Source organism: Catharus ustulatus, chromosome 1 (genome assembly GCF_009819885.2).
Source record: "Catharus ustulatus isolate bCatUst1 chromosome 1, bCatUst1.pri.v2, whole genome shotgun sequence".
Classification (NCBI taxonomy): Eukaryota; Metazoa; Chordata; class Aves; order Passeriformes; family Turdidae; genus Catharus; species Catharus ustulatus.
In genome coordinates, this window is record NC_046221.1 from 4121317 (window position 1) to 4143522 (window position 22206).

At 39.2% G+C, this 22206-nt stretch overlaps 1 protein-coding gene across 6 annotated transcripts in view; it reads left to right on the forward strand.

The window, feature by feature from the left end:
- Positions 1 to 22206, forward strand: part of CTDSPL (CTD small phosphatase like) — a 78160-nt gene that overhangs the window by 41273 nt on the left and 14681 nt on the right. For 2 of the 6 annotated variants that reach the window (XM_042779080.1, XM_033052962.2), the window contains exons 2-6: positions 2136 to 2290; positions 8630 to 8662; positions 12065 to 12118; positions 15109 to 15210; positions 19883 to 19939. In XM_042779080.1, the coding sequence (XP_042635014.1) occupies positions 2136 to 2290; positions 8630 to 8662; positions 12065 to 12118; positions 15109 to 15210; positions 19883 to 19939 (401 nt within the window). The remainder of the gene's footprint in view (positions 1 to 2135; positions 2291 to 8629; positions 8663 to 12064; positions 12119 to 15108; positions 15211 to 19882; positions 19940 to 22206) is intronic. The other 4 variants (XM_042779081.1, XM_033052982.2, XM_033052973.2 and 1 more) reach the window with 3 other exon arrangements.

The following is a 22206-nucleotide window of genomic DNA, read 5'->3' on the forward strand; positions in this document are numbered from 1 at the left end:
CAGCACTGTCAGACTTACTAAAGATGAGATGTGGGTGCAAACATTTTCTGTGCATGCAGTACTTATATTTTAATGTAGCACAGCACATAAAGCCACCTGAAAACCTCTGTTCCTTACTGCATCCAAAATGATCATTTATGAAGTCACTGTAAAGCCTCCATAATAGCTTATTGAAGAAAATCCCTTTAAAATAACATCTAAATCAGTGGAAGGATCTGTTTGAAAGAGCACTGTGTTATGAGTGGCAGAATTGTCAGGACTAAAAACCAGCATGAAGGATTATTTCTCCTAGTAAAATGTTTCAGCAAGTGAAAGGGAGTGGCCAGATTTCAAATGTATGATTGGATCCAAGTGTTCTTAGGTTTGGACCAATCAGTATTTTTTGTCTAGAGATTTCTGGATGTTTATTTAGACAATTTACTGTCTCTTTCTATAATGAGTAGAGACCATGCAAGGATTAGTTCTGGAGTGGTTTTGATTTTCCCATTGATCTGTTGTGCAGCTGAGGCTGTGAGTTAGAATTTAAGCACCCTGCTGTAATTGATACCTGCATTCAAATGAGATAATTTGCCCTCATATTTTTAAACAGAGGATGAAAACAAACCAGAAATTATTAGCAAGGTTTCTGTGGCAGTAGCTGTAGGCAGCAGGACACACAGCATTGTTCCTCCCGTTCTAATTTCAGCATATTTCAATTTTTAATGTCGGAAAGGAGTTCTCATTGCCAGGATTATATTGCAACTCACTTGCTTCTGCTTGCAATACCATTTTTCCTGAGTGCTTTGAAAATGTCCTTCCCAGCTGCCCAGGTATCCTTTGGGGATTTCTAAAACTGTGTTGTTGCAAACAGAATATGACATTTTGAGAATTAATCTTTTACTGTAAGTTGTAGCACTGGTGGCTGGAGTTCCTCGTGTGTTTTTTGTTTAACTGGAGTATTGACAAGTGGTGCTGGATTGCTTTCAGTTTGCAGATGTCTTTTAAAGTAATGAAACACTTCCTTAAGCACACAAATCTCTGCACAGTTCTGACTTTATCCTGTTATTGGAGCACTTTATAAATTGGTGAAAGTCTATAGAACCTATTTAGATTTTGATATTGGTACACTTGGCTCTTAATTGCAGTTAATAATTGAAACTGGGCACTGCTCCCTGCCTTAAAGTGGAAGAGTATTTTGGCAAATACGGAAATGGTGGGACTTACCAAGAATTTCACTTACCCTCTAACTTTGGGATGGGAAAGGTTTGATTTCCTACCCAAAGCAGGAAAGAAAAAGTTCTAAATAAACATTATCTACAGGTATGATAATAGATCATTAAAATAGTTGGTAAACAAATCAAGTGTTACTTAAAACATTCTAAAGCTTTTCTCCAACTCTTATTTTATTCTTTTTCATTTTAACATGTGTTCAGGAGTTTTTTTCTTAGGTGGATCCCTAGATGTCTTACGTGCATTTCTTTTCTTTAAACTATTGCTTTTAACCACAATTTTCATTCTTTAAAAGTGCTATACTTGCTTTCATTCAGCTGGATGTAATTTTTTTCCCACTTCAGGGTTATTTTTATCCTGGTAAACCAATAAGTAAGTTGAAAGTCAAGGCCAGGGCTCCTGTTTCTGTGGTACCACTCTTGTTCTGCAGCCTCTGTGTTGTGTCTTCTGTCCTCCAGCAGTGCTGTCAAACAGTAACAGAAGAAACTCAGAAATATCTCAGAGCTTTTTCTGACTCTTGCAGGACTTCTGAATGTTCCACTCTGGGTTATGTAGTTGTGTAGAAACACTGCAGTGGGCATTTAGTGCCTCTCTGGTTTTTAGAGCTCTTTGCTTCCTCGGTCCAGAGACAAATTTTAGCAGCAATTTATTTTGTGTCACTGCAGTGCCCACCTTGGATGTTACTGGGAGAACTCTGTGGTGTCTCAGTGTGATTATTCAGAGTTCCAGGATGTCACTGTACAGATCTGGCAAGGGAAAAAAAGTGTTAAAAAAGAAGAGGTCTCAATATGCTGGAAAATCTCAGTAACCTTAAGACTTAATAAAGATTTCAGGGTATAAAGACCCAACATCTCCAATTCAGTTTTAATGTAGAAAACCAGGTCTGTACCACATGAATTTACTTTTGTGCTGTTTTTTTTCCCCAGTGTCCCAATGTAATATCAGCTTGAAGAAGCAGAGGAGTCGAAGTATCTTTAGCACCTTATTCTGCTGCTTTCGTGACTACAATGTCGAGCCACCATCCACCAACAGCACCAGTGCTCTGCCTCCTTTGGTGGAGGAGAATGGAGGACTTCAGAAGGTCAGAATTCTGTCTTATTTTGCTGTCATGTGGGTGTTTTGCAAGCCAGGCTTAATTCTGCTTCCTAAGGTTGGTCCTAGCAAATTTCCCTCGTGGGGAACAGGAAAAAAAAATTACTGGTTTGATGGTGGATTGCTAATACTGCCTATTCATCTGTAATATAAAACTAATATTTCTGCTGTGGGTGTTGGCACTCTGCATTTTGTAAGCAACCAACATTTAAAACCTGACTAAGACACTAAAAGAAATGGAGACTTCTCATAAAATTTCAGCTGCTGAGTTGCCCCCAGCTTTGGTTCCCTTTCCTGATTAAATTGTGTCACACTGGAGCATAGTGGAACCTTCTGAACATTGCTTTAAAGGGTTTTCAGTGGTGTAAAAACAAATCAAAAGAACCATTATTATTATTGTTGAGACTTTTTTTTCTAAGCAGTCTACTTATATTTATTTCATGCTTGAGTCCAGGGATAGCAGCTTTTGGCCATTTTTCCTGGTTATTAAGTTTTGTTTGGTGAGTCAAATGAATGGATGGAGATTTTAGATGCAAATACAGATAGAGTACAAACAATGCAACACAAATTCAATGTTCTTTAAAAAACTGTTAACAGTGAGAGCATTTGTGTTCTGAAATGAAGAATTTCAGATCAGTATGGCAAAGATAGGAAAGCCAAGTTTTCCATACAGTTTCCAGGAGTTTGAGATTGCAAATGCAGGTGAATCCAGGTGGGCAGACATGGAAATATCTCTATGGGATTTTTACCTTGTGCTTTTCACACAGCTTTTCATGTCTGATGCAGCTGATTCCTTACTTCCCTTGTCCAGTCCATTTTATTCTGGTTTGAATTTTTACTGGTTGTGTTTGAATTCTGAAAAGCTCAGGAGAAAAAGCAAGGAACTGTTTGGTGGGAGAGAGGGAAAGAGAGCAGATGAAATGATGGAGATTTCAAATATGTGTGGAGGTAAAGTCTGAACTGTGACAATTCCTGCTGGAACTGCTCTGCAGAGGTAAAATGCGCTGAAAATCCTGCCAAGAGGAGGGGCTGCACATGTATTTTTAGATTTCTTCTGCTAGCCAAGGTACATTTTGAGTGGAAGGAGGGAAATCTGGATGTGCTGAAAGGAAAGCTGAGGAGTGTGTGGCATGTATGCACACATTCATGAGGAAAAAAAGGGATGGGAAGTTATAAAATTTCTTTTCCACTATGTTGGGGAATGGGAAGGAGGCAGAAGTGAGGCTGCTGGCAAAACTACAGCTGAGAGAAAAGGGGGCTTCAGTAGAAACTAAAACATAAAGCCAAGTTTGTTTTTTCTGTAGAAAATGATCTGGAGTCAGTAGTGTCCAGACTGCATTTTGCAAAACAATTATTTTCTAAATATATCTTATGCCTTGAGAGATTGCATGATTGTCCATCCACACAAGTTTTCATCCTCTGTGCTGCCTCAGTGAGCAGTTCTGGAGCTGTGCAACACTTGTGCATGAGAGCAGGACACAAATCACAGCATTCCTAAAACTAGATCAGAAAACAGATAAAAATTACAGTATTTTTTTAAAAATTCAAATAATATATTGAAGAGAATTTAATTAAAGAGAGTTTTCTTCAGCTGAATGAAAGGCACTCAGATGTTCATATCTTTTTTGAAGAAATCAATATAGCTAAACTTTTAGGTGGCTTTTGAGGTTAAATAAGTCTGACACTGCTATTTTTAATGCAGTATTAAAGATTAATAAGCTCTATATGTGTTCATGCTGTTTTTATTTTGAGTGCTAACACAGTATAAGCAGGAAAATCTAAGGAAATAGGAAGAGGATTGGAGACTTGAATATGTTTGATTATTGTTGCAGTGTCAGAGTGGTGATTTTTACAAGGAGAGCTGTTTCAGAGCTGTGCAGGCTGCTTGAATTTGGTGGAGTTACACTGAGCATCTTGTCTTGATTCAGAAATAAGTAAAGTGGGGGAAGCAGCAGTGGGCCTTGCATTCTAAATTGGTGAAGTGAAATGTCCAGGAATGACAAAATTGCCTCTCAGGAAAGAAAATAAAACCTGACAACCCACTGCTTAAATTCCTCTGCTTTTTCATTAAAGCTCTTTTTTTGCATTAGTTTCACTGCCAGGTAGGAATTGTTTGAGTTCTGTTAAGCTGTTGCTCAGATGGTCACTTAGTTAAATCTGCTCTCTCTTTTGTGTTTTAATAATTATTTATCACATCACTGATCCTTTCTAGCTCAGTTCATGTGTTGTGACCCTTTCCTGAAAAACTGGACAGGGAAAATTGCACAAGAATATCAAGCAGTTACCACTGGAAATGAGTATAAAATGGTTTGGATGTACTTCCTTATGTCTTTGCTGTTCAGTGGAGTTGGTCCATGAAAACTGGTGATAAAGACTTCAGGGGAAGGAAAGGAATGGGGGAAGCTTTGGAATTCAGTGTTGTGTGTTGCTTCAGGCACATTTTGAAGCTGGTGTGATAAGCCAGCTTCCTTCTAATTAGGAATCTTGGTTTTTGTAAATGCTGACCTGTTCAGAAGGAGGGAAGGCGGGGGAGGGTGTTTTATGAAGCAGTTGAAAACACAGCACTGAAATTTTGTTCAGAGTAATTGTGATGTGTGAGACAATTCTTGTTATTATTGTTTGGCTCTAGTAGAAAAAAAATTAAATCAGTGCTTCACATTAATCAGTGCTTCATGATGTGGCTTGATAGTGCTTGACACATCAAGTGTTCTGTCACTTCTTCATGGGATTGGCAGAAACACCAAACTGAGCATGGTTTTGATTAACCAGTTACTTTCAGTGCTGAATTCTGTTCTGTAAGTGGGGGGGGAAAAAAAGCCCAAAAACTTCTTTAAAGTATTGAGTTCACTTTTAAATCTTCTACTCACAGAGCAGCTGCTTGTCCAAGTGTGACTCTAATACTGGTAATGAATGGTCCATTCTGTCTCTAAAGTTTCAATTCAACATTTTTTTCAATAATAACTTGTATTTACTGAAACTGGCATATTTGTTTTCCTTCAAATGCAGCACTCTAAGATGTGGTATCTGTGACAATGGGTATATCAGCCTGCCTGCAGCTCGGATGCTGAGCCAGATGTGTCACTGGGAGCACAAAATACTCAGCCTCATGAACTCCTTTATGACTTTTTCCTTCTCCTCTGCAGCAGGCAGCTCCCCAGCATCTTCCAGCCACTTTTTGTTTTTTTACTTTAGAGTGTTGTTTTGTTTTCTTCATGATAAATTCAAATCTCCATTTCTGTTCGTCAGTTAGCAACTCAATTTTTGTATTTTTTGGGTGTAAGTTTTTTTTTTCTGGGTAGATTTTTTTACCTGACTTTTGAGGTGTTTATGGATACAGATTTCATTCATTCAGGCTTGAAGGTGTGGTCCAGATAGAGAAAGGTGAGAAAAGCAATATATAAACTCTTCTTTCCTTTTCTTTCAGTGGTGGAGGGTGAGGGATTCCTGACAAGTCTGTGAACACTTTGCCATTTCACTCCCAGCCCACTTCCACTGGAGTCACCCTTGCTTTTGTTTCACACTGAGATCCAGATCAGGCAGATGGCTCCAGTTAATGAGATGGAGCATGAACAAGGAAAGGGATTTTTATACTTGCTGGCTTAGAGGAGAAGCTCTTGATGCACACCCAACAAGGAAAAAGAAAGAATTCGGAGGAGGATTTTTCTGGGGGCAGCAGCTGCTCCCTCTGCTTTTCCTGTCACTGAATTTCCACCTCACTCCAGAAGCTGGGGTTCCTTTTTCCCCCTGCATGGTGCTGGAAAGCTGTGCAGATGCCCTGTGCAGTGTCTCCAACTCTTCTCTGCTTCAGGGATCTCTGTGCATAACACAGGACAAGGAAAAGGATCTCCTCTCTGTCTCACATGAATATTGCCCAGCAAAAAGAGGAAAAGAGCTGGCAGGGAGCACATTCCTGAGGTCAGAGTAGCATCTGCTCCATGCTGGAGACCTGGAGGAGCAGCAGGAATGTGGGGCTCTGTGGTGAGGCATCATCAGTGACAGGATTTCTGAGCAGGCATGGAAATCACTCTCCAGTGTGAAGGAAGATAGTTGGGATTGATGGAAATCATTTTACTTTTTCTCCTGCTTGACCTTTGCTGCTTGGAGCAAGAAAATTCCTTGGGTGACCATCAGGATGTGGTGTGGAAGGTGTGTTCAGAAAACCACATCTCCTCTCCATTCCTGTGTTTTATTCCTCTCTTTGCCCACTCATTCTGACCTTCTTTGCTTCCCAAAAATCTGCTTTATTAAGGGACAGCTTGAGAGTTTGTCAGCTCATTCAAGTGTCAAATAATAACTGTACTACTGTTTTTAAAGAGCGTGTCATGGTCTAGAGCAAACTGAGCAAAAGAAGCTAATAGGATAAATCTCTTATTATGGTCAGCTTCTTCTCTAAAGTGAAATAACTCCTTATCTTTGAATACAGACTGAAAAAAAGCAAAATAGTGTGGCCTGTCACTTGGTGCTCACTGAGGCCACAGCAATGTTAGTGAGGAACACAGTGCTGGAAATTGTTTCAAACTAAAAATCGAGCAGCTGAAGGAAAAGATTGGATTTATCATTCCATCTGTATATAGCATAGAAAAAATAAAACCCACAGGGAAAAAAAAACCTGATTTCAATGGCTGGGGACAAATCAGTTCCTGGGTTGTCCTAGGGATACAATAGGGCAATTTTGGCATTCTAGGAACAGCTTTGTTCTGTTACCAACATCAGGAGCTCGTGGAAAACCATCAACAAACGCGGTCATCCGTCATCTCTTTCAAACCCTGCTGCTGTGACCCGTTTCCCTTCCTGTTCCAAGCTGGAGGAAATGAGGCAGGACACTGGGAAGATGTTTCCCAGAGCAGGCTTGTTTTCTAAGAGGCATTTGCCTGTTCATGAGCACTTTTGCTTTCCCAGCAGACTCTTGCACTTCTCTCTGCTTGTTTTTCCTGTTCTCATCACTCTTACTACTTGTTTTGGTTTTTGCATAGGGATTTCCAGGGTTTCTCTTCAGAAATTTCCTTGTTTCCCCCTGTTTTTTTTTAAATTTAATTTAAGAAAATCTGAGAGAAATTAGGCAAACAGTAATGCAAGTCCTTCAGCAACTTCGGTTTTGGGTTCCCATGAAATTCAGTTCGACCAACAGGACATTAACTTACTGAATTATATTTTTTTTTTCTATTCTTATTGCTATTACCCTGAGGAAAACTTGGATTCTTACCAACTTTTGTATGTGTGTTTTTCTAGAAATCAGGTACTTTTTACTAGTGCCAAGTTTTTGATAGTTCATGGTAGTTGCTGCTCTCTAGTTGCTCCTTCAGCTTCTCAAGATTTTGGGCAGGCTTCAGTAAAAATTTCTTCTGAGCAGCACTAAAAAAGAGCACTTTAAAAATAATACAGAATTATTTCTGTTTGTCAGTGATCTGTCAACACTGTTAGACTTGAAAACAAATAAGCAGGAGGCTTCTTCAGCTGGAAGAGGCTGTTCTTGTGTTGAAAACAGCCCTTTGAATAGTTCCTCTGCTGGAGATCAGAGCCTGTGTTGTCCCAATATTAAAGAATAAAATCATCTACCCAAGCAACATCTATGCTGGAAGGATCAGCTTCCTTTTTTTTATGTTCTGTGAAAACAAAACAGAAAGTTGGTTATGAAGGATTAGATTAGAAAATAGAGTTTCTCTTCCACATTTGAGCCAGGCTTTGTCCAATTTGGAGCTGTCCTTGTTTCTGGGTGTCTGAGGATGAGAAGGAAAGGTTGAGAAGATTGGCCAAGAAAGGTTGATGAGAAGGTTGGCCAAAAATTTCCAAATTAGTCAAAAGTGAGACCATGGGAGCAGCACTGGTACTGCTGGATGAAGAAATTGGGATTCCTTGCATTAGCTGAACATCATGATGTCCTTCTCAGACGTTTTGCTGTTGCCCAAGTGAAAATGCTGGGGATTTTTTTTTGTCTCAAATGAGACTGAGTTGAAGAAATGAGGTTCTGCCCTGCTGCCAGGCTCTGGCTCAGCCTCTTGCTGCTGCAGTGAAAATTGTCAAATATACCCATTAGTAGATCCTAAAGCTGAAAAAGTTGCAGTAAATACAGGTACTTTCTTATTGCCATCTCTTATTAATCATAGCATGGGTTTTATCAGTCCAGTCTCCTAAAAATCATAAATGCCAGTATACTAACAGATCATTTCAGCAACTAAAATGCAAAATCCTGTTTTTATTTTTTTTACCCTTGAATACTTTGAACTTTTGGTTTAAAATGTTTGAGTGCTACATTTACTACTCCAGACCTTTGTTCTACCCTTTAAAGCCATTACCCTTACCGTGATTTTTTTTTTTTCTTTTTCCCCAGGGTGACCAGATGCAGGTCATGCCTATACCAAGTGTATGTATTTTTATCCCTTTTTCTTTTAATAATTTTCATGGCTTTTGCTTTGATTCATTTTGTGTTTGCAGTCTAACAGGTCTGTTTTGTGTTGCATGTTAACAAAAGGGTTTTTTATGTTCTGTCTGTGCTGTTGTATCCCCAGAGGTGGATTGAGCTGCATGTCTTCTGCAGGGACTGAAAGAAGAGTTTGGGTTTTATCTGGGTTCCATCTGAATCTTTAGCATTTTGAAAACACATGAAGTAGGCTGAAAGTTATTTATTTTAATAGAGGCAAAAGGTGACTCATCACCACTGTGTGAGACACAATTGCAAAAACCTTTTCCTCTCATTTTCCCCTATGTTCCAGTTGAAAAGAAGAGTTGGAAACTGCATAATGTATTTGAAATAAATCATGTTAAGAAAACAGAGCACACTATTGCTCATTACTGCACTTGTTTGAGATGATGTTCTTGGTATCAGCTGCTGCTTTATGGGCAGCATATTTCTGTTTATCTTCCCTGGATTAAACTTGGAATGCTGTTTGGCATCTGAATTATTTTTCAAAGCTAAATAAAAGGAAGAAAAAACCAAGTCCTTCAAACTGAAGCTTTTAATTTAATTAGTTTTAACCTTTTTTGGCCAAAAAACTGCTCTTTTTTTATTTTTTTACAAGGATGAAGGCTTAGGCTTTATAAAGCTGAAAATACTTTTTTTTTTTTTTTTTGAGCTCCTTTGCTGTTTACAATACTTCATCATTGCAGAGTTTCCAAGAAAATAGCAGTGCTGATGTGTGGAGATAATGACCCAGCCCTCTGGTTTGAGATATTTGGTAGCCTTTAAAGACCTGGATATTCCCCAAGATGCCATTCTTTTTCTTCTTCCCCTTCCCTCTCACGTAGCCCAGCATTCCAGAACCTGCTGTGAGAATCCCCTGTGTGTTCTGCAGTGCCAGGACATCCCTGGGACTCTGCACATCCCTCTTCCAACAGCTTTTCTTGCATTTGAGATCTGCTGGAAATTCCTCTCCATTGCTTACCTGTTCTTTCTGATATGGCTCATGCATGGTGTGTGTGCAGACAGGCATGGACATGCATGTGATTTCTATTCCTGCAAGTCTAGGATAGAAAACCTCAAATGTAAATCAGAAAATACTGATTTCCAAACTGCTTTTCTTTTTTACCTGCCAAATTCTGTTAGGTGACTGTAGTTGTTCCACTAGGAATTATTTGAACATGAAACATGTTCTGGCTGTGCTCTGACCTGGAATAAAAACCTTTCCCCAGAGTGACTGTAGGTACTAACAGAATAAGAATTCAAACAGAACAAAATTTTGGAAGGATAATTGAGTAGAGCTTTGACAAGTACAGAAATTAAATCAGATGCTTTGTTAGAACACTATCTTTGCAGTGTTATAGAAGGAAAATGAATGATTCAACACAGGATATATCTTTATTTCTCCTTTTTTTTTTTTTTTTATTTTTAAGCTCAGCTGTAATTTTGCAGACATACATTCCCAGCACTAACAAGGCAGTAAAATTAACTTATCCCTGCAGGCATGACATGGAGTTCTGAGGGAGCAGGCAGCTTTAAACTCCTTCCCCTTCTCCAGTGCCATCTGATGCAGCAGGACAGGGCAGTGTTGTCACTTGGGCACTGGTGTGACATTTACCCCCAGTATCAGATGTGTCATCTTCTAAATAAAGGCACAAGGGAGCTGCACATGGAGGGAGTGCTGGGAAGGGAAATGCAGGTTTATCTCAGGAGGAACAGCTCAAATTCAAGTGTTGCTGTGCCAGCCTTAGGGGGGGTGTTGGTCCTGAGTGCTGGAGCCCAAAGGTTTGCTCTGATTTTGTGTTTCAGACCCATTAAGGCAGGAATTCTTCATTCTCTGCTACCTAGGGATGAGAACTGGGCTGTCTGAACTGCAATGTCTTGTACAAAGCAGGAGGAAAATCTTCTAAAAAGACACAGAGCTTGGTCACAATTCAGAGGACATTTACATTTTTACAGGGCTCGTTGCAAATGTCATCAGTTCAAGTGTTCAGAGATTTCCTGAGTGACTCTAAAAAGAGCCCTGCCCACTCCCCACTTCCAAATTGAAGCCTCCAGTCAAAATATGAGGATTTCTGGAGCTTTATTGTGCTTTTTATCGTGTATTAAACCTGGCAGCGTGCTGAGGTCACCTGTTTGAAAGCTTCCATTGCTTTATGTGCATTTTGCATTGCTTTTTATTTGCATTTATGTGTGCAGTTCAGTGAAATGGATCTTCTGCTCAATTAGATTTGTCCTGTATTAATTGCACTGAATTTAAAAGCTTGACTTAATATGAATTTTTGCTTGGTTATTGATGAAGATGACTGCTAAACAAGAAATATTCCAGCTTCAAGTTAGGTTCTTCAGAAAATAGAAACTGCTTTGGGGTTTTTTAAAATATGAACTTTACTTTGTTTGTAACTTATATTTTAAAATTGTTTCCAGATAAGGCATAGGTTAAACAGAAACATTAATTGGTTATTTTCCTAATACTTCAAAATTAATTATTTTTAGGGCTGAAATAACCACAAAATTTTTAAAAAGGCAAACCCAAAACATTCCCAACTGATACATTATGATAGACCTGATTAAAAATCTGTTAAATGTAACTCAGGATTCCTGTGTTTTCATGGATTTTTATTCAGCTTTGTTTGGAAAGGAATATTGTAAAGAAATCATAAAATCATACAGTGGTTTGGATTGGAAGGAATTTTAAAAGATTATCTCATTCCAACCCCCAAATCAAAGTAGACCCAGAGCAGCCTCAATATTTTATATTTTTCTGAGTGAAGAAGTAGATGGAAATAGAAAACCATGCTCGTGCAACATCTTAAATGTGATGTTGTCAAACCTCTCTTAAATGAGTTGGAGTGTCCACTTCTTTTGTTCAGCTCAAAATTCCACTGTTAACGAGTGGGATCAAAATTGTGCCTCAGAATCCCTGCAGAAGTTAAATATAAATCATTATTATGACTTTTTCTAGAAGAAATTTTGGGAACTGCCTGTTCCACAAGAGCATCTCCTGGCAATTGTGTTTTAAGTAGGAATAATTTCTCTTCTGTAAGAGTATTTCTGCACATAACTGCTGGGAGAAGCTGTTAGCCCTGCAGAGTGCAGCCCAGAGTTGAGCTGAGGAGGACAAAACAATAAATTAATGTGCTGCACTTAGGCTTGACAACACTGCCAGTACAGAGAGAAAAAAAAAAAAAAGAGCTTATTAATTCTGATACCTGTGGGAAATACAGACCTGCAGGGAGGAAAGCTGATGATTGTTCTATACAGTGAATTTCTGCAAGATTTGTGTTGACCAGCTGTTTATGCTTCAACCAAAAGTCCTGTTCTCTGTTCTCCTGCCGCCACCATCCCCTTTTTTTGTTTTTTTCTTAGGGAATATACTATTTCCACGGGACTGAAGCAGTGCAGCAGTCGTTTCACTACAAGGTCTGTTGAGCTGATCAGCCACGAGACCTGGCTGGAATGCAGAAATGCCAAACTGTGACTAGTTTAACTTTATACAGTTTGTGTTTTGTTGGAATTGAAGAGCAAACCAGTGAGATTGCCACGTGTAATTTTTGTGCTGAGTTCTGTGGAAGTCTGCAGCTTTTTGGGGAGTGTTGCATAGTAAATATGAGTTGCTGTTAGCCACAATTATTTATTCTGAATCATCTTTAAACTGATGTGTGTGAAAATACAAAAGGCATTATCAAACTTCATAACAATTCACTGTTCACTGTGATGGAAATCTGGTATTTAGAACTCTTCTTGGGTATGTCTCCATTAGTGAGAAAATTAAAACACAATGTTGAGTAATGCTTGGTTCTGCCTAAAAGCTTTGCTGCCCTTGACAGGTGGGAATTGCTTTAGATCAGAAGGCTTGAACAGCAAAACAAATGAGCTGATATTTTGCATACAAATCCTTTCAAGTCCCTAAAAGCCTCAGAAATGCCACCCTTGCTCCCCAGTCCTACACCAGCCTCACAATTTGTAGTGACTTCAGCTTCAGCATAATTTCCTTACCCCTATTTTTAGAGGGTGAATGTTCTCACAGTTGAGGGCAACAGAATTGCAAGTTGTGAAATGGAAAATTTATTTCTTCAAATAAATCTTCAGATATTTCTTCAAACAGGACTTCAGATATATAAACTTAAGGAAACAAGATGAGGTTGAACTCAAGATACCAAAGCTTGTGGGAGAGTTGGTTGTGCCCTGGTTAGATCAGTTATTACACATGATCTAAAGCTGAAAAGGGAGAGGAACTCTGGCAGTAAGCAGAATTTCTGTGTAGGTACCACAGGTAAATTATAAATTATGCCTCTCCCAGGCACTGCTTTTGAGAAAGCAGAAGTGCAGGTGGGTGAAAAAGGAGTCACAGGTTGCCTTGCATTCAGGGAGTTTGGGTTCTCAGACATGAAAATTCTTAGATTGGGTAGTTCTTGGTGTGTGTGTCCATCCTTCTCTTGATGACAGATGCAGCAGTTTCCAGCTAAAAAAATAAAGGTGTCTGTAGTAAGGCAGGGCTCTCATTTTCCATCTGTGCATTTTTAGATGGAAGACTATATTTTTTGATATATTTTCCATAGATAGAGATATTTTCAGTTTGATAAGGAATTCACATAGCAGAAGGAATTTCTGGCTTTGAACTGCTTGTACAGATTAATGTAGTCAAAAATTCAAAGGAGATCAGAGTTTTGAGTACAACAATAAACTGATTTTTTTTTTTAAAGTATATTTAAGGTTTCTTGGGACATTCCTACCTTTTTTCATCTTCAAAGACAAGAAGTATTGCAACATGGGTTTTGAAGATTATTGTTTTTAAAAGGGTTGGATTTTTCTTTCAATAAGCTTTCAGTTTATTCAGGTTGCAAGTTTGGATCCTTAATATGAAAAACAGAGGTGATGTGCTGAATACCTTTCAGGCTTTGAATAGGAGGGAGAAACCAAAATTCTCTAGGTCTGGTCCTGGCTGCCAGCAAGCAGAGGTGGGACTGAAGCAGCTGTGGGACTGTCCAAAACCTTGCCAGGGTTTTGTATGAATTTCAGCCTGGTGAGGTGGCTGTGCTGGGTGGAGCCTTTGCAGGCATTAGGCAGAAGTTGTTTTAATTTGAAGGTGGTTGTGAGATGTGTGCTAAGAGGGAATGCACTGAGACAAGTGGTTTGTAGGTTTGGTGGCTGAGGGAACTCATGTCAATATTAATTACAAGGAACTAAATCAGTTTTACTGAACACTCCTAAAAATCCCCCAAGAACTCCTGCTTTAGCTAAAAACACTTAATTAAAGTCCAGAATCTGATTTGTTAGGTGCTTCATTAAAGAGTTTATTAGGTTTTATTGACTAGTGTCTGTCAGGGTGACACCTGGGTTCAGCCACTCAGATGTTTGAGTGTCAAGGTTGATATTCTGTCCCTCTGCAAAGGGCCACAGGAAAGAACAAACTGTGATAAAGGATGAATCCTTACCAGAGCAACAGATAAAAAGATAGGAAAAGAATGGAGTTAGAGTTGTGTATCCAAGTCTAAATTATTTTCCTCTCAGCTTAAGCTTCTCTCTGTTGATGCTTTTCTATAAAGCTAATCCTTTTCCTTCATAAAAACCCTGAGTGGCAGCAGTGTTTCAGCTCCAAATGGAAGTGTTCTCTCCCATTTCTGGGATTTCTGAAAGTGTCCAGTACCAAAATCTAAAGCAGCATATTTTTTATTGCAAACTGGGGTGTTGAAGGGGGAAATGTTTTAAAGAATATGAGACTGTCTACATGGCTTTCAGAAAAATTGTTAATTCATGGGAGTGGTGCCATTTTTAGTAAGGGCAGTGTGCTGTAGAAACCCAGTTTAGTTCTTCACTGCAGTTTTAATGCCTTGACTGGGAGCATAATTGACATGAAAGTTGATCACCACCCTCATAAGTGGTAACAACAAGAGTGAAGACATGTCCTGGAAGATAAAATTAGTAATGCTGTCTTCCATCAGGATGGATTCCTCAGTTTCAGCATTTTTCATGGCAAGCAGAAATAATGATTTGTGTAAATGTCCATCAGCCTGATGTGGCTGCAGATGGCATTGACTGGAAATAGGACAACAGCAACCAAAACCAGGCATTGGGAAAAGAGCCACAGGAAAAAAATGTATCAAATATCCTGCTTTTATGGGGTTTATTTTATTAATAGTGGTGGTGTTTTACCATTTTAATTTGCAGTGCTTTGGAGGTCATTCTAAACAAGTCTAATTCAAAAAAGAAAAGTTTGTATGGGTATTGCAATTGCATGAGCCATTAATATCCATACATGAACTTGGGATGAGCCCAGAAAAGCATTTGATTTCAAGTCATCTATTGCAGCTCCCAGTAATTACTAAAATAGCAATGTTGACAGAAGGGTGCCCCTTCCATAGAGATTTTACTTTTTTTTTGTTGTCTTCCTCTTTTCTTTTTATTTATAGCCACCAGCTAAATACCTCCTGCCAGAACTGACAGCATCAGACTATGGGAAGAAGTGTGTGGTCATTGATTTAGATGAAACTTTAGTGCACAGTTCATTTAAGGTAAGTAAATTCCAAAGGGATCTCTTGCAGCTTGAATCTGTCAGTGGATGCTGCAGGAACTGTTAAAGCTCTTAACACTTGAACTCCTCTTACATTCTCTGCCTGGGAGTCCTCATTGCCTCTGCTATGATTATTCATCCTAATTTAGCTCTCAGGGGAGCAACAACAGAGATTGCTTTTTTCATTTTATTTTATTTCTTTGAGAAAATCACACTGAGCAACAAAACCTGGAATAGGTATTAAATCATTGCTTTAAGTATTCCACCAAAGACCTGTGTTTTGGACAGGTCCAAAATCTGTTGCTTTGAAAGTAGGGTTTTGTTTTTGCAGTTTAAATGATGCCATAGTTAGTGTAGGAGATTCTGGGCTCTTCTCTCTTGCTGGAGGATGTTGTTATCCAGGTCAGGCTTCTGTCCTGATCACAGTAATTGTTTCTAGTATTCAGTTTTCAGAGCAGAAAAGCAAATACCATACTCACTGCTGGTGAATCAGTCATCTTCAAGAAGCAGCTTCTGTAACCCTGCAGAGTTCAGCTGGTGGGGAAGGTGCTGGTATTTCTTCTGTTGTTTAAGTAGGGCTGAAATTAGGAGAGTTCAGAAATGCAAAGAGTCTAAATTGGCTTAGGGTACTGATAGCATTTCTGATCAGTTCATCTCATACTGATAAAGTGTCTGCTGGTTTATACACTGATAGGAGAATTTATAAAAATTAATAATGTTACCTCACTGCTACCAAACCAGATTAACCACTCTTACAGACTTCTAGGTGCTTGCACTCCATTTTTCACTGCAAGCATCAACTCCACATTTTAATCTTTCATTTTTAGTTGCCAGTATTTAAAATGCAAACTTGTAATTCATGTTGTGGTTAGAATTTGGCAGCAACCTCCCTTTGTTGACTTTAAAAAACCCTTATATGGAAATATGAGAACAAATATTCCTGTGGCTCAAACTGAAATGAAGAATTTTTTTTCTGTCTTTATTGTGCCTGATGGTATAGAACATTTTATGGTGGTGTACAGGAACCTCCCAGCCTCAGTGCCAGATTTCTGCACCCAGACTGAGACAGAACTTTCCAGGGAGGTAAAAACCACAGCTGGATTGGGAAGGGAGGAGCCATGCCTTCCTACTTGAACAAGAGTCAAAAATCAGAGGGGAAAGCTGAATTTAAAAGTCTAATTGTGCATAATAAAAATGAAGCATTAAGCTTATTGTTGCCTGAGAGGTAAAAATACAGGTTTGCTTTCTGAGTACTGTGGGTAATTTTGTGCTGTGATTTTTTTTTTCTGGTTTTGAAACACAATGAGATTCAGTTTAGGTGGTCATTAATTATTTTTTTAACCATTTTAAAGAAATGCATGTTTAATGGTTGACACAGTTGCAATCCTCTGTTGCAGGACTGGGGTTTGCAGAGTGTTTCTTAGCAGGCTCCTTTTAACCCTCCCATTCATTCAAATAGCATTTGATGGGTATTTAGATGATGTTGAGTAGATTCAAGAAAAACCAAAATATTTTTCTGCTTGAGCACTGAATAATGTTTTATATGAGGGGGAAAAAAAAGCCCTGGTGCTTTTTTGGGTGAGGTCAGTTGGAATTTCTGCAGAATTTGAGTCTTAGGGCTACGGTGGTGTCATTTCAATATGAAACTCTGATTGGGGGTGTGTGAGGGAAAACCTAGTGCTGGAGGAAATGAATTCAGTTGTTTAGTGGCTGGCACTGTGGTGCTGTTTGGGTTTTGTTTCATGAAGGGAAATTCTTCAGCTGAATTAAGACCATTAATTGTCATCAGAAATGATGATAGATTCCAGCAGAGCAGGGGTTTGAACACCTGTGTGCACCCTGCTCTGCCTGGATACTCAAGTTACTTTTGTGGTTTTTTAGTTTGTAGGGGTTTGGGGGTATTTTGGGGGTTTTTCTTCCATTAAAACATGTCTGCTCTAACCAGTCAGGTTCCCCACTTAAAAGCTGGAAAATCATACATAAATTTGAGAGTTTTAGTAGAGGAGGCTTTATTTAAAACACCTGATACTTCAGAATTCGTAATTCTGTTATGAAATAGGCTTCATATTTCAAATGCAGATTACATGTTTTTTTGACACAACCAGAGAGGCAGAATATTTAAAGTGCTCTTTATGAAAGCAGCAACATCTGAGGGAGGGTAATTCTCATCTTTTTATGCCCCTGCATATTTGTGAAGCTTTAAGGAGGTACTAGTCTTTCATGTTAGGTGCATATTAAAGGAATAAAGTTTAAGGTTCTTTGGCAAGAGTAAAAAAGGAATAGATAGACAGGATAGTTATCATTCCCATCATAAAACAATAATAGAAGCAAAAAATAATAAATTATTGAATCAAGGCGATGTAAACATGGTTTTGTATAAAATTTATTAAACCACATGCAAGCCTGGAATGCAGTCCTATTCAAAACTGCTAGTGAAACACCTTTAGAACATTTAAAATGCTGGAAGTTTTTGGGAGTTTTTTAAAATAGAAGCAGTTCTAACTGAGCTGAAGATTTTCAGTGGAAATGCATTGCCTTTTTCCAGGCATGTGCACAGTGCCACAAACCTTTACCCAGCAAATTGCTGCAGACTTTTCTCCTCTTTTCCCTCCCTGAGAAGCACAGAACTCCATCCATGCTCCTTTCCTTACCCCCAGTGCCAACAAGAAAGCAAAGTGTAAATGGGGGAAGCAAATGTGTGCTTGGAGGTAGTTTGGTTACAAAGTCTGAAGGTGAGTTTTATTTGTTAGAAAAAACCAAAGTTGCTCACACCAAATCTGTTTTTTTCTCTGGCATCTGGTTGATGTTGCTCCTGATAGGATTAAATTCTATGCAAGCTGTAGTTTTGTCAGTGGGTTTCAAAACCTCAGCAGCTTGCAGTGACCTCTTCTTTCTCTGCTGCTGCTGCAGAGTATTTCTCTTGCTGAAGGGAGTCATGCATATAAAAATCCTTCAAGTGTGTACAAGCCTCTTCAAAGTCTGCAGGGAGCTGGCACCCACTGGAAAACTGGTGACTGAGGCTTCTTGACAATTCATTTGGGTTTCTTCTTAAGGTGAAGCATCAGAACTTTTGTGTAGCATTTCTGTGGCTCTTGGAGCTGCAGAGTATTTCTCTGTCTGAGGGGCTTCATGCAGGGAGCACATGGGAACCTCCCCTCTTTTTCCAGAGCAGAAAGGGGAAGTTGCTCAATGTCAGACAAGAAAAATCTAGATTGATCTGTGAGTGAGGAATTGCACAGGGGTCAGTAAGAGGATGGAATTCTCCACCAGCAGCTGCTCTGGAGGTGTGGTTGCAATCCTGGCTGGTCAGGATGAGAGGATTCCAGCACTTGCAGGTGTCAGATCAAACCCTCTTCTTTCTTTCTTTGCTCCTGAGAAAGGGTGTTTCCCTCCACATAAATTCTTGTGGTCATTTACTCTCCTGGCAGGAAAGTTGTTTGACAGTGGAATTAGCATCTGGTTTATCCAGGAGTGGGATCAAAGTGCTGCTGGCAGGTTAATACTGCAGGATCCTCTTTTCCCACCATTTCTTCACAGAGCACCTGTTCAGACTCCCCAGTTTATGATATGTCTCTTAAGTCACTTTACCTTGCTTGCTTCTCTGCTTTCTTGGCACACCTTTGCCCCCTGAATGAGTTTAAAGTCTGTTTCCAGTCCCACAGATACTTCAGGGGCGTCTCCTTGGTGGTTCCTGATCCAAAAACCAGCTGGGAACATCTGTACAAATCTCACAGAGCTGAGTGAAGATGTTTTCCAGATTTATTTTTTTTTTTGTCATACCAGTTACAGACTGGGCAGCATCCATGAAGGATACTGGCTGTTACTCAGTCATGTTAAAGCTGTGTTTGGCAACTCTGTCTCAGCCATTCCCAGGTGATGGAATGAGGTCCAGGCTCATCTTTGCATGGCTGGTTTTATAGGGTGGCTGTGCCTGAATGTGGTGTCCATCTGAACCAGTGAACATTGGCAGCAGCCTGTTCCAGCTGTCTAGCCAAGATTAGATCTTGTACTCCTGTCTGTCTGCAAGGCCACTCTCCTGCTTTCCAAGACAATTTTACTTGACCAGCAGTTTTTCACAGTAAGTCTTGAGAATTAAGTTGTGTTCAACAGGCTGGAAAAACGGATTCAAGGACTTGGGCAGAGTGTGCCTTTGGAATTAAAACACAATTTTACATTATTATCTTGATTGGTATTGGCATGTTTAGAATCCTTTAGCATCCAACCTCAGTCTTGTTGCAGCTGCTGATTCAAATATGACCACTGGGTATTACTTTTATCTCTGTCTTTATCTTTAATTTGGTTCCCAGTTGATGTGGAATGTGTGCAGTGCACAGTCGATTTTCTTGATGGTCATTTATCCACAAAGACTGGATGGAGGAGTTTATCCAAAGAGATGTTTTCCTGAGGAACACACTCAGTGGTAGTGGGGGTTACTCAAGCATGCTAGATCTTATGAAGCTTAAAAATAGGAGAGAAGAGAGAAGTGCAGCATCTGGAATTAGAGCTGTGAGTTTCTTCCTTGTGTAAGAGCACACACTGAGTGGATGTGTGCAGTCAGTATTGATTATTAACTTGTTCCTCAGAAGTTGGTACTCTTCCCTTTTATGCCCCTGAAATTTTCCCTCTAACAATCTTATTTTTAATGCTGATTATTTCCTTGTCATTCCTTCTAGCCAATTAGCAATGCTGATTTCATTGTTCCTGTTGAAATTGATGGAACCATACATCAGGTAAGTGCTGCTTTTTCCTTCAGCATTGTGTCCTGAGCCCCAGAATTTTCTCTTCCTCCATTTGCTGCTTTGTATCTGATAATTCTTCCTTTTGCAAAGCATGGAGCTGTGTATTCTGGAATGCAGACAGGCATCCCTGTGTGGTCAGGTGCAGTCTCTCAGGACTTCAATACCTGACTCTTTGTCGATTTTAAAACATTTTCAAACAGGAAATGATGCAAGGATGGGGTTTCAAACATTGCTGGGCCCAGAAAAAGCTGCTTGAACACTGCATTTTCCATTCCCTGCAACACAAATAGGGCATGGGTTGGCCTTAATATCTGTTGGTTAAAGGTCATTTACATTTTATAAAAGTATAAAGGAAGAACAGACATTTATTCTGTTTTTGTGGCAATCTATGTTCAATTTCTGTCCCCTTTTATTCCTGTAAGTAATTCAAGTTCTTCTGATGGGAGTTATTAAATACTTCAGCATATTTGAAGGGTCTGGACAAAATCATGAGGAGACTGATTTCTGTGTCTTATTCTTTAAGAACTTCACTTAAGGCTCTAAGAAATGGTTTTGAGTAAATGCAAAACGCCCATGATTTGAAAATCAGTCCCCTCCATGTATCTTGGGGTGGTGTCTTTAATCAGTAATCATTTCTGAAGGGTTGGATAAAATAAATTACAGTGCTGTTACTTTCCCTCTTCAGGCAGACATTGAAGTTCTTGCTGGAGATGAATTAAACAGGTTAATGTGAAGTTGAGCATTTCTGATACATGAGCTCTGTAAATTGTTTGAAACATTTCTGTTGGCTGTTACGGTTAGTGAGCAGCAGATGTGATGTGATTTAACAGAAATTTTAGGTACTTTAAATTCTGAAATGTTGTTTATATGTTGTCTTTATGGATTATTTCTACTTGGACAAAGAGGTTTGTATTTTTTCATCTTGTGCTAATTGGTGGATCATAAAGTTCATAATTTCATCTGATTTCCTGTGATGGAAACTCTCCAAGTATTTGTCACTCTTTAAATGGTTACTGAATATCAGTCAGTGGACTGAAACATGCTTTAAAAATAATAGTTGTTTTGACAGTTTTTACACTGTGTCTGTTTGATGTAGAAAAAAACCAAAATCTAGGGTACTTCCACCTGTAATGTTCCCAGAGCTGATGCTCACAACATTTAAGTGATGTTCTGGGAGATTTGTGATTTTCAAGCCTGATTTGATGTGGGCTTTAGCTGTGTTTGTACTGTGGAGCAGACAAATTCTCTCTCCTAAAACTTTGCAGAATGCTTTTGAAAGTGAATTTTTGAATGGCTTAGAGTTGTGATCACTTATCTTGTCAGGATGACATATTTACATTTGGAAACAAATCCCAATAAAAGGCTCAGGCTTTACAGTCAAACATTCCAAAAACCCTTGTTGCTTTTCCATTCCCTGCTGCAAACTCTCAGATTCTTCACCAGAAATGATGCAGCTTGGCATTTGAGATGATTCCATTTGGGGCAAAACAGCAACAAAAAAAAATCCTACAAATAAAGAAAAATCCCACAGTTGGGTCCAAAGGGTTTGTGCATCTCCTCTGCCAGAGGTGGTCAAGTGAAATTGGTCTCTGTGCTTTGCTGGAAACTCCCTGCATGATTCTCAAGGAAATTGCTTCACTCTTTGTATTTCAAATTGTTAATCTCTAAAATAGCTCAGTACCTCAGGCACATTTGGATGGTAAAAATGAAGGTGATTGTAAGGAATTTGTGATTCTTGAGATAAAGGTGATTTGTGTGGCACACAGAATAGGCAAAGCCTGTGTGTGTGATGCCTCTTGTAATGGTGCTGACATTCAGAAATCTTTTCTCCTTTGTTTTACACTGTGATAAAGGGCAAAAATGGATATTCTGGCTGGGTCTGATGTGCATTAACACAGGCTGCAGAGCTCTGACAACCTGTTCCCACTTCAAACCTGCAATTCTGTAGTCACTTAGAGCATAAGTGAACTGATGGGAGCAATTCCTGTCATTTGTCAGGGCTTGTCATCTCTGCAATGCGTGTCCATTTTCTTAAGCAGTTTATAAACAGCTCCAAGATTAATCACTGACATGGAGAAATATTTCAAAAATATGCCAGGATGTAGGAAATGTTGTGGAACCCCACTGTCCATAGTGCATAACCTTGTTTTACCAGTGAGCCTGGTACCTTATCAGGAGGTTGACAGATTTTTTTATTGTCCTTGAACTCTGCCTTAGGCAGAACCCAGTGGAGGCAAACTGAGAAAAACCATTCTAGA